The sequence below is a fragment of the Phaethon aethereus genome (genome assembly GCF_964289735.1).
Source record: "Phaethon aethereus genome assembly, chromosome: 21".
Lineage (NCBI taxonomy): Eukaryota > Metazoa > Chordata > Aves > Phaethontiformes > Phaethontidae > Phaethon > Phaethon aethereus.
In genome coordinates this window covers 7,350,330-7,363,419 of record NC_138597.1, presented here as the reverse complement: position 1 = coordinate 7,363,419, position 13,090 = coordinate 7,350,330, and the positions used below count along the sequence as shown (strand labels likewise).

The 13,090-nt window shown below is 37.1% G+C and overlaps 1 protein-coding gene across 1 annotated transcript in view; it reads left to right on the top strand.

Moving 5' to 3' along the window:
• Positions 1 to 13,090, top strand: part of CFAP74 (cilia and flagella associated protein 74) — a gene marked incomplete at both ends in the record, with an annotated part of 50,353 nt that overhangs the window by 27,944 nt on the left and 9,319 nt on the right. Inside the window, 8 exon segments of the mRNA XM_082009243.1 lie at positions 517 to 639; positions 1,764 to 1,885; positions 5,427 to 5,555; positions 8,664 to 8,751; positions 9,366 to 9,539; positions 10,853 to 10,986; positions 11,609 to 11,885; positions 12,354 to 12,461. Of these exon segments, the coding sequence (XP_081865369.1) occupies positions 517 to 639; positions 1,764 to 1,885; positions 5,427 to 5,555; positions 8,664 to 8,751; positions 9,366 to 9,539; positions 10,853 to 10,986; positions 11,609 to 11,885; positions 12,354 to 12,461 (1,155 nt within the window).

The following is a 13,090-nucleotide window of genomic DNA, read 5'->3' as shown; positions in this document are numbered from 1 at the left end:
TCTGGGAAATGTCAAAGTTGAGCCATATTAAAAAATCTGGGTGTGAGAGTCCAGATATTAGTTCATACTAGCATTTATGGCTTCTACCTATCCATACAAAAGGCAGGTGGACTTAATGCTGGAATCAGTAGAGCAGATCTTTGCACAGTAGCACAAGACAGCTTCTCCATGTTTTAGTTACATATTCACAAATATATGGTGGAAACACTTTGGTAAACCACATTATCTAGCTATCATACAGAGTCTTGCAGTAAAGCGAGACTCTCGGTAAGATTCTGACCATGCATGATTGTGAAACCATGTGTCATGCCAAGTCTTCTCCCCACAATAAATCTCCTAGAGAGCTACTGATACTGATTTTTCCCTTGCATAGTGCATTCAATCTAGTTACAAACCAGGTGTAACAGAGTATTTGTATAGTATGAGTATATGCTGCTGCTTTATTTCAATACAATTTATAGCCAACTACAGTAATACCATCAGATTTTCATTAAAAACATGTTATTTCTTGTTTAGGTTACAGAAGGTGAAATTGGACCCTTCAGCTCAGTCAAACTTCAGATTATATTTGTCCCAGCTATCCCTGGGGATGTGCGGGCAGAGTTTGTGATCATGTTTGACAACTCAGACTGCAAACCAGTGAGTGATTTTTGTGCAAGCCTTGCTTCAAAACACTGTAGAAAAAGAGTTTAAAATCCTGCTACTTCTGCTTTTCCCAAGAATTAAAAGAGCTCAGAACCTTAGAAACAGAAGGAGGTAGAGGACAGATATGTTTATGAACATTATAAGAAATAACAGTGAGGTACCATGTGATTATGTATTATATGGTTTGATGAGACGTAACTTTGTAAATCGTGACCCTTCTTTCTGATGCAGTATGGTTATTAAACGTGTTGATTCTCTTAAATTTCTATGCAAATAATCATGATATTCCCATTTTATCAGACATTATACTGGAAGACATCTAATGTCGTGGAAACAAATACAAAAGTATTCTTCTCTGTTCCCAACCCACGTAGTTTATTTTCTTTCTGATATATCAGAATTGGAATTATTTAGTATGCAGTAGTGAAACTGATGTGTGAAAGCTGGAAGAGATGACAACTTTAGTTACCACTTTAGCATATTTTGATTCCACGCTTTACTGGAAGCCAAATTCTGCCTGGGAACAGTTCACAGAAGCTTGCCAAAAAAATACAGAAAAAACTTCCAAGAAGCTCAGTAGGCCAGTCTTGGCTCTCCCCACGGTCTACAGATGGAATACTCTACAAAAGGAGCTGCAGGAACATACTGCAGGCTCCTATGAGTACCGTCTTTTTCAGGATCGTTTTATCCAAGTCTGAGCTATGTGGTCACTGATGTCAGAACTAAGGTTATTATAGGAAGCACAGCACTCTGCTGCCATTACTGTATTTCTTTGCTGGCTAAACAAGCTGCAGTCTCTTGAGTTTCTGAATTATGGCCCATTCGCTTAAACTAAGTGCACTTTAAATATTTCTTTTCAACATCATGGGCAGCATGCTATGTTCTCTCAAAGAATCCAAACAAAAGTATCATTCTTTTTTCTGCTGGGACACCATAACATTTAGGTTTTATTTTACAAATGATTTTCATAGCTTTGCCTAATTTCAGAACCTGTTGCAATATGAAGAATAAAATACTTTACTCAGCTGTAGTTTATAGCAGAAATTCTTGCTCTGTCTAAATCAGTAAGAATTTGAGACTAACAAAAATAGTTACACTTTTGATTTATGTATTAACAGCTGTGCTTTAGTGCCATTGGAGTTTCTATTGATGTGCCAGTTTGGGTGCCCAATCCCAACATTGATTTAAAGATCTGTATGTATGACCGACTTTATCAGGATTGCATTGTCATTCAAAGCAGGTGAGCCACTCTTTCATTATCGGCTGCCTTCTATAGCTAAGTAATGAGATCTTAAGTCACTCGTGATGTCTTGAGGTTCTATTTTGCCAGACCCATCTTGTCATCATAGGAAGCTGAAGAACAGGTTGGTTTTTTCCTTGGCATTTCAGGAGGACATCCTGATTACAAGCCCTCTGGGTTCCACACTGCTGTGCAAATTGGACTTGGGTATCCTACTGTTCCAGATTCCCAAGACCAACCGTAGCTATGAAGTATGTAGGTTAATACATACCTTTCCACTGCTACAAGATTTCCTACGTTGTGTCTGTTCTGTGGTATAACTGTAAAGTCCCTAGCAAATAGCAACCTCACAGCATTTCATCATGTGTAATTTGAACACTAAGCATTAGGGAGATAAATGTGTCTAAAATTAAGTGCACATTGGGTATAATTGATTTACCCAGGAAATTTTATGAAATAATATTTTGTTATTTCTCAGCAATTTTACCTTTAATTAGAGTCCGTGGGAGACTTATGATCTGGAAGCCAGCCTCATGCCAACTGTTCTTTACTGAGAAGGTCAATCACCAGTCTTTCCAGACTTGGGATATGATGCTGGATAAATCATGTCAGTCCTTTCGCATTTACTATAAATAAAATGGAAAGGGTACAACTTTTCCTAACCCATATAGGCATTAAGCACTGCACTGGAGTGACAGATACCTTGTAATTACACAGGTAGTGACCAAATACCAATTTACAGAGGAAAAAATATCTGGGTGTTTTGGTAGTACAAGACAGTAATGACTGAAGACTGGTTCAGTTTGCGCTGTAATATAAAGGTAATATTTCAGCTCATTGGCTCCCAGAGACTTCATGCTATTACAGAGTGGTTATGTGAACCTTTACTCTCTTAATTGGCTTCAGGTGCTGGGTGTCTTTCCTCTACCCAATGCAGTCACTACTGAATGCTTATTTTAAATATTTGCATTTCTTAGATTCTATTTAAATATGACTGGGGTGGGTTTGTGGGAGGTTGGGGGAGAGATTGGTTCTGTAGAAGGCATCCATTCTAAACCTCTTACCCAAATTACAGACTGTGGAAATTCTTCACAGTTGGAAAGAAATGAGTAAAGCTGTTATCTCAGAAATTCAGCTTACAGATATGACAAGCACAAGTTGTTGTTATATAAGCGATTTTACTTGGTCTAGATAACCCAGGGATAAAACTTACAAGTATAGAAGCAGAATAACTCTCCTAATGAAAACTTAAGATTTCAAGAGGATCCCAAAGATAGAAGCTGTCAAATTGCTTAGGGCAAAACTTCTTAATTGAGGGAAAAATCTTGCTGCTCCTTCACCAAGTTTCACTAAATTAAGAGCACTTAATATGTGGTATACTGTCCTTAGTACCTTGGCAAATCAAGTCCTTGATTTATCACCCAGTTCTCCATAGTCAGGAAAAATTGTCTTTGTTATACGTTGAATTTCAGCCGAAATGACTATATTTCATGTGTAGGAATATCATTATCTACTTTTGCAGGATAAAAAGTTGAGACGATTTCATCATTCAGTTAGATGTGGTGCCTGAGAAGTTTCTTCCTTCAGTAGCTATTGAAATGTTCCTGTAGTATGTATCAGAAAGAGGATTCCTCATTGTTGTTATGTGGTACATGTCAAACCACTTCTCAAACAGAATTAATTTAAGCTACTGAAAATAGCTGTAAATTACTCTCAGTCAAAAACTATTTCAGAGGTTAGTCCATAGCAGTATTTTAATTGCACTAGTGAAAAACTGGGGAAAGGTGATCTAGAAATATGCACAAAGGATCCAGAGCCAAGGGCAATTATCAGGCTAGCAAAGAAGTGTCCAAACTGCTGTCATGTACAAAGAAATATAATAATTTGTTACAACAGCTTTACACATGAACTGTGTATCAGCTCAAGAGTTACTGCAATGTTGTCTGTGAACTAACGCTTATAGCAACCGTTCACTGAAGGAAACCAAAGACAAGGTTACCATAGCGCAGCTGAAAAGACTGCTTGTCTGACAACTGCTGAAATGCCTTAGCTAGTGAGAACTAAAGTTCATATCCAGTAGATGTGAAATCTTATTTAGTATAACTTCTAGAACATAGATTCTTTAAATGTTAATTAGATACTTAAATAATCCTACTACACAGGAATATTCTTACAAGTTTCTGCTCCAAACCCTAAGTAATTATTGAAAATAAAGTAAAATAAAAAATACCTAAGATTTGTAGAGAGAGAATTCTTTAGATTTTCAGGGCAAAATCTAACCCAGACTTGAGGGAGACGATGTGTTACAGTGTCCTTTCGTTCACCACCAGTACCACAAACATCTGACAGAGCAGAAAGAACGTATCTTATTGCTGCTGCAATCTATGACATTGTAGTCTATAGCATAAGTAGAAGATGAAGTTTTCTAGTTAGGTAGCTCTGGCACTTAAGTGCCCCAGCAAGCTCTGTAGAATTGCAATATGTTAGTTAATACTGTTTTTGGCTTTGGTTTGGAGTTTTTTATGGGTTGGTGGTTGTTTTTTTTTTCCCTGGTCATGTAGAATACAATCATCAGGAAGCATAAATAAGCAGCATGAAGGGTGAAAGTGTCTTAGCAGAATCCTGTCCAATATAAATCACTTTGAAAAGTAATTTCTTTGGCAGGTTATAATCTACACTGATTTAATGAAGTAGTATATAGTTCTCTTAGATTGTCAACAGTCAGAAATCATTCCAGGCTCCCAGTGCAACATGCTATAGCTGTTGATTTAGAGCAGACCATCTGGACTGACAGCTTGTAAACCAGTCCAAGAGAAGGAAAATGACAAGCTGAAATATTTGTAAATTGCTTGGCAATTTTGCACATAGGCATAAAATTCCAAAGCAGGGTATGGTTTGTGGCTATCACTGTATTATAATATGGCCAGAATTCAGTAAACAGGGAGATGTTTCCTGGCTTCCAGTATGCCATTCATAGGGCAAATTGGTCACAAGTTCTAGCAGAGGAACTGGTGCTACCAGCTTAGCCACACTGTGACTTCTAGCCCTGTAGAGTCCCTGCTGTTAGAGGAGAAGTTACAAGAGATCTGTGAATTCACAACTATTTAATTCACTCCTTTTTCATCTTGAGTCATTCCTGTTGATTCAGCTAAAGCGAATGTATGTTAGGAGCAAATAATGAGCTGGTGTTTCACAATAATTTGGCTTTGACTTTCCCCTGACCTGACTTACCACTGTGCTGCACTTTGATAATTATATTTCAATCAGCTATGTACATTGTTTGAAATACAGCTGGGTTTACTTATAGTACTTCCAAAATCTTGTTTTCTGTACTTATCTTAAATGAGAATACAACTGTGTGATTTTGCTGCAGCAGTTTTACATGCCCATCATTTTCAAAGGAATGTTTGGAATAGTTGTAATGTAGAGTAGAGATACAAGGGTGGGGGCGGCGGGAACATCAAACTCCAAGAGCAAATGTTGCTGAGGTGGCAGTACGGGTAGCTTCAAAGCCACCTAAGCATGTCTGATCTATTTGCAGAGCAAAAGCTACCCTGCGTTTGAAGTTTGAAGTATGCAAAGAATTGAGTAAGCACATGGAGCTGCTTCCAAAAACAGGTTACATTCAAGCTCAGTCATCCTTCAGTGTGCAATTGAAGTTTCTGCCCAGGTAACCTAACAACATTAATCTTTTCAGTATTTAAGACAATATCTGTAGGAGGCTGTCAGTCGAAAATCTGAGCAGGTCAAAGTTTTTCTTCCTTCATGCTGTAGCAGGCTGGACTTCACCCTGCTGGTGTCACTGCAGTCCTGGTCTCCCCCCTCTCTCTCCTGTAAAAGTTGCCAGATGCTCAAGGAGGAAATTAACTTGGATCACCTACCTGTGAGGAAATGCTTTTCCTGTGGTGACAGCAGTAGTGTGAAAATCTTAGCAGTTGCAGTCCTGGTAGGCTGCTCCTCTTTCTGTGGGGAAGCTATTCTATTCTTATACAAGAGAGAGGTTATCTAGGCAGGTGGCTACTTCATGCATCACTGATTAAATAATTTCTGGACAAGAACTCCTGTGCTTGCTAATTAAGGTAAGAATGGTTGGGCTTCCTGTTCATCTCTCTCCTACCCATGTACATTCTTCTCCAAAATATGAATGTATTGATCTTGAATTTCATGTGGCATTTTATATAACATCTTGTAAGATGCTAAAAGCCTTGTTGAGGCAAGTTTCGCTTCCCCGTTTCATCATACATCTGCATATAGAAATGTAACTCACTTATAGGAAACAACGAATTCTAGTTTTTCAAAAATTAAATACAAGAGTTCCTGTTGACCACTGTTAATTTTATTTACCCTATCATTGCCCTCCTAAAGAATTTAGCAGGACATTCATTTTCAAATATAAATTAAATTGTATAGATCTTAATTCTGGTGTACAGCCAATTACTTTGGCAGCTTCTGCACTGATTGCTGCTGCAAACCTGCTGCTTTTTTTATATAGGTTATCTAGTTGCATTGATGTAAGTATATTTGGATCTTCACTGATGTGCCCAACATCTCTGGATTCTAAACTGAGAGTCTATTCACTTATTTTGAAATTTTTTCCAGGTTAGTATTCAAAGAACTAAAAGTATTTACAGTTCTTCCAACAGCTCAAATCCTATCAAATGACAACAACAGTAACCATTATTATTACATTTTTCAGTTCCTAAACTTCAGATGCTGTAAAGCACTGTTACACTTTCTGAATGGATAGAAGCATAGCTTGGATTTAGGACATTAATCTTCCTCTGAAAAATGGAGAAGCTTCAGAAAGGGTATTTGATGAGATTAAGGCATTTCTGACACACGAAATAAGTATCTGGCTGTTTCAGTATACAGATCGGTTTTAAAAGACCTAACACACGGGGAGTGCATGTATGACACAGAAAGATGAGCTTGCTACAAGCTGGTGTGAAGTACTGAGCTAGTGACACATTTCTGTAATGCCTCCTCACTGACTTAGTATTACAAGCTTGGTTTTCTCAGAAGAAAGAGTAGCTTTATTGTAAGTAATACAAAAGTAAAAAGAAACAGTCATTCAGTGATACTAAGTGAACAGATAGATGACTGAAGGCTTGGGAAGCTCTCCTGAGTATTTTGTGTACACTGAAATGCTTGGTCAGATGTTACAATACTCAATTTTCTGGGTGTTTGAAGCAGACATTTTCTGTTTATTTGAAGGCAAGTTCTCTAATCTGCTGACTTTCGGAGTTCCCAAATACCACATCTTTTTAGTTTTTCTGCATTTGGCACTAGGTCTGCAGATACTGGCAGTCTAAATCTGATTTGTCTCTTATGCTTCTCTTTCCTTGCTTTTAAGCTTGAAGATGCCATTTTCAGAGAACTATCGGAAGGATTTCAGTATCTTTTCCCCAAGGCATAACAGCTAATTTAGAGTCCATTACTGTATGTGCAGTTGCAATTGATTTTTCCCTCTCAATTATTTTGTAATACATTAATTTCTTCTGCTATTCTGCCGTCCTGTGACAAAGTGAAAGCTGATGCTTTATTCCTACTTTGTATTTAACTACAGTTCTTATCTTTAAACAACTTAGCAATACCTTTAAAGATCACCTTCTAAAGTCAGATTTCAGACTTGCAAAGTAACAGCCAGCAAGATTTCAGATCACCATGGTGATTGAGTGGGTGCTATTTATTCATTAACTATTCTTTAACAATACATTAAAAAATTGCATGTAATTCCAGTAGTAGTAGTAGGAACATTATCATTGTAGAGACCTAAGAACAGGAAGCAATTCATTCTGATGCTGTAAGACACTATAAATAGACCAGCAGAGCTAAAAATGCTAGAGCTTTTGTATTGTCTTGGCTTGCAGCTCTGAAATTGAGCTTATGATAGCAAGATGCTTCAGCTACAGAAAACCCTCATATTTCTTACACATTACTAATGTGGTATATAATCAGACGCTTGCTCGCCAGGTTTGTTTCACTTCATTTATGTCTCTGTGCTTTGTGGTACAATTGGTTCTGCCTCAAACTGTCTGGTAATTAACATCAGTGTCAAAAGGAAACGCTTGCCTAGGTGCAGTTGGTTACGTGCTGTGGTTGCAGCAAAGATGCAGAAGGCTTATATTCTGATTATAAAGTAAGCTTTAAATTTTTCAGAATATTAAATGACTGGATGGCATTTTAAGAAGGGATGCAGACCTCTGTGAATAACTCCCTTAAACTTCTGTGTGTCCAAAATCCTGTCTTTAAAAAATGAAAAATGCAACAACATACAAGGTCAACTATTATAACTTCGTTGCTAGGTACTCTTGCAATCCATGCATACCTCCTGAGAGGAGATTGTCTGGAGGTATGCCCTTCTGTAGGAAATCTGTGACAAGTGCATAATATTTCTGATCTGACTGCATCTTCTTTTTCTTGGTCAGAGGTGGAAATTCATAGGTCACTAATTTTTGATTGGTATTTTCTTCCACCATTCTTCCACCATTTTCTCTAATATTTGCATATACCTTGCATACAAGATTTTAGTTAGTCTAGACTTCACTGAAGCATTGGAGTTGACGCTTAACCAATTATAGATGTGAATACTCCTGTTTGAGCACAAATACAATGTTAAGATTAAAAGCTGTGAATAATAAAAATTTTAGGCCTTAAGCAACAGGTTTGTTTTGGGGTTTTTTGTTCAGAAATACATCCATCAAAAATGTATTATTCCCCTTAGCTAGAAAATAGTAAAAATATTTTTATGAAACTGAACGTACTTTTTGATTTTTAGGCATTCTCTTCCTGAAGATGCAGGGAGTTATTTTAATGAAGAGACAAGAGTCCTGGAAGTTCCAGTGGCAATACTGATTGTGGATAAGGTTGGTGATTTTGTTGTGCTCGTTATCAGACTGACAATAGATGTAAACTATTTTGGTGAACGTTCACTTAATGATACCTGATCTTAGATTACTTCTTTAGTAGTTGAAGTCCTATGATAATAGTAAAAGGTGCTTAAAGTGACGATATAGATTGATAGTTTCTTCTTGTCAGCTTGTTTACAATACAGAAAATTAAATCCTTTCTAGTCAGTGCTCATTTATTCCCTAGTAGTTCATTTTGTACTAGAAAGTTATCGGATACCATGGCACAATCTTTTTTTTTACTGATCTGTACTGCAGATGTAGCATACTCTTAGAGTTTACATTCCTGGACATGCAGGTGTGATCCCATTCTAACATATGGAATTTGACATACAGATTTTTTTTTTTTTTTTCAAAATTTTGCTTAGCAGACACATTTCCTGTTGCTTATTTGTGGAGAACAATGAGGCTGAAGTTCAAGATAAATATGTTATCTTTACTTATGTTACTGTCAAGGAAAAGAGTAGGATAACTTTTTTGCAGTTATCTTTTTGGATAACATTTTACTTAAATCCTGTCCTTACAATGCTACAGATGGAGGATTGTATCCTGTGCTCTCACATTTGTTTCAGGCTAAAAAAGTTAATTTTACTGTCCATGCAATTGTTACTACTTCTGATTTGGAAATCAGTCCAGCACAAATCAATTTTGGATACTGCACAATCTATGAAGCTGTGCAGGCAAACATCGTGCTTACAAACAAATCCATTTTGCCACAAGAGTTTGGATTTGTGGGACTTCCAGAGGTAAGTAGTTATCCACCACACACACCTTCTTGTATAAAAATATATTTAATTCTTATGAAAACATGTGAGTGTAAATAAATCATGACTGTTTCTTGCAAAGCCGTGGACATACTTCTGCATGAAGCACTGTGGAAACACGCAGATTAGTTCTGGTACTGGTTTGTGTAAATTTCATCTTATACCCTAAGCAGTTTCCAAGCAGTATAAACATCTTTGAGGAGATTTTATTATTCTCACCTACATAACATTACTAGGCTAACTTTCTCCTATTATAATACCTATTTTTTACACCAAGAAATCTACTAACAGAATACCTGGTGCACTTTGCTTTCAGACTCACAGGTTGCTTATACTACTAAATAAAACAGGCTTAGGGATGTTGCTTTGGCCTTGAGGCTGAAGAATATCACCCAGTTTGCATCCAGATACCTAAACACTTTGTCTTTAAAGCAGGATGGCCATGTCTTATTGGGAATCATCGCCTCAACCATGCCTAGGTGTTTTCTGACTGACTGTAAGTTGATGTGGAAGCTAAATTAATCACAGGAGCTGCCAATTTCACATGGGCTAGGTCTACTGAAGTATTTTTTCTTTTTTGCAAAAAGTTAGCTGTTCAAAATTCATAATAGCATGATGATCACAGTGTGAAATGGTTTGGCATATTGGAATCAGAGGTAGAGGAACCTGACATTTAATTAGGCATTCTCCCTTTCTCTGCTGCTTTAGGGACTGCAATCAAGGAGTTAGCTGAAAGAAATTGGAATCTTCAGCTTCGTTAAAGCTTTACTTCACAGCATTTGTTTCATGATTAGCTTAAAATGTGATGGGGAGACATTCTTGAATCATCATCAACTCATAAACACAAACATATATATATACATTTGTAGATATTAAACTGGTACCTGTCACTACGGTATCTGCACACCATACAGCAATCAGCTCTTCAAAGATGCAGGGGGAACTGCTGAGATTTTTATCACATTTCATTCAGTTGTTTATGAAGAGTAAATAAAAGAGAAAGGTGATGACCATAGATGGTAAGAAGCCGGGGAAGAGATTCTGCTGAAGTCTGGGTTAATGGATTTAATGCCTTTCAGGTTACTTTGAGTTGAGAAATCTGCACGTCAGTCAGATGCTAGTCGCTAACTCTAATGAAAGCTTCTCACAAGAAGGTTTCTGTTTTCCTGACATCTGTACATTTAATAACAAAATCTTCTTATCTTGCCAGTAGTGTCTTGTCTTTAATAATTTGATCATTTAATTAATAATTTCTTGTTTTAATAAAAACAATTTCTTATCCTGCCATTTTGAAGTTTGTTGAAGTTCAACCCAATGATGGATTTGGAATTCTTCTTCCCCTTGAAAGCCTGACATTGGACATAATCTTTAAAGCTAACAAGGCAAAAGAGTACAGCTTTGAAATAACCTGCAAGTCAGAGATTAATAGGTATGTTAAGAAACTGATTGATTAGTAGGTAATCTAGAAGTGTAAATCACACTGGATTTCCACTGTTAATCTAGTTTAGAAAGTAAATCCCTGCCTACTTTGAAGAGGTGAGGCTAGGATAAAAATGTGAGGCAGGTAGGAATTCTCCTGTTGTCAAGAGTTGCTCAATGCCTGTTAGTTTCATCCTTCATTTACGTGTCTGTCTTTACTGAGATGACGTTTCCTATCCCACCTGAAGTTTATCCTTGTCACATATCCAAGCTGCAAGTTTGCCCCAGGTCGTCTTAACCTGCAATGTTCTGCTTGCTTTTTCAGCAGAATTATGGAAGGATTTTTTTTTTTAATGATTTATACTATTAAGCTAATGCTACTAAAATAATGATGGCATAAACTTTGATGTGACTGGATATATTTCCAGAAGTTCACAGAGGAAGAATTCAAGTAGCGACTCTAGCCAACTGTGCATTAAAAATAGATAGTATTATTGTTCGTCTTTAGGCAAAATTCCCATTGCAAGCTTGAAATTCTGCTTAAACAGGGACTACAGGATTAGTTCCCTATTTTCCGGGCTGATTAAGAGACTATTTTATGCTGAGACAATTCATCATGTGTTTATTTTTAGACAATTCAAGCTGTCATGCAAAGCAGTTGGAGTCCACCCACCTCTTGAATTGTCTCATTCCTTAGTTCAGTTTGCTGCAACAGCTTTAAACGGTGTGTCTACAGCAACACTATATGTGATGAATTCCCATGTGAGTGTCGACCACCTTACTCATGCTGTCCCAAGAATTGGCAATGGGGAAGTTGCCCCTGTTGGACCCACTTCATTTGAATTCTGTGTGCCAGGAGACTGTCCAGTGACAATTACACCTTCTGTTGGAACCGTGTTGCCTGGGAAGGTAAATTCTCTTTAAACATCGAGTGTTCTGCCAAGTCGTTTGATCATCTACATCCCTACAAATGCTGTCACTTGTAATTGAAACATAACTTATTATTAGAATAGCTGGGATATTTTGTATTGTTTGAAATAGTGTTTTAAATCAGACATCAGGGCTTAACCATCAAATATGGCTAATGCTTTATGGGAGTTTTCGCCCTGGATGTTCCTTCCCCAGTGTTGTCATTATTTATGATTTATTTGAAGAGTGTTTAAATATCAAAAATACTGGTCATGTAAAACTAGCCCACTGTAACACAGCTGCAAGTGACCTTACGCTTAGGATCACCTTATTCACTTGGAAAAAAATTATGTTTTATTTGTTAATTTTTTGCTGTCATATATATGCTGCTATTGAGCTTTGTAGGTATACACATGTAGGAAGGCTGAATTTTGCCTATCATTCTTGTGTATGCTCTCATGCTCCCAGAAAAGCTTGATTCAAGTGTCCTTCAGACCAACATTGTCAGATCAGCTAATCAGAGAAGAGGCAATTCGGAGGCTTTGCAGAGCAGCTGCGGCAGGGGCAGAAATACAAGTAAGGAATGCTAAGAACTAGCATATGCTGTTGGTCTGTTACTTCCAGATATTTCTTTCTCTGGATGATATTTTTATCACAAAATTACTTGCATATTAATGATGCCCAAACTCATGATCCATGTAAGACTTGCCTGTAAAGGACAAGTGTATGACTGTACTGTTGCACTAAACGTGTAGTCTGTTCACTGAGTAACAATTTAATTTCATTCTAACAATTTCAAAAGCATTCCTAGAGGATTTTCTTGCAAATGCTAACTACAAATACTCTTTAAAAAAAAAAGTTTCTACACTTCTTGCAGATTTACAGCATACATGGACTTTATATGCAATGCTGTGTGTTAGTTAATTTATGTGAGCACCTATCGTTGTCTTTAATTATGAGATAAATAGGTAAAGTTCCCACGAAAGACACCGTCTTTCACTCATCTGCTCCAATAGGGGAACTCTTTTTTTAAGATGAGGTAAAATATGTCCATGTCAACTTAATTTTACAGTATTAGAAATGTATGTAATAACTGCTTGTGTCTATGGCTCGTTACCATAATCCTACTGCTGTTACACTGTTTCATGCACTCCTATCACCTCTGTATTCTCGGGACAGGGACTGTGTATTTGTAAATTGATGTC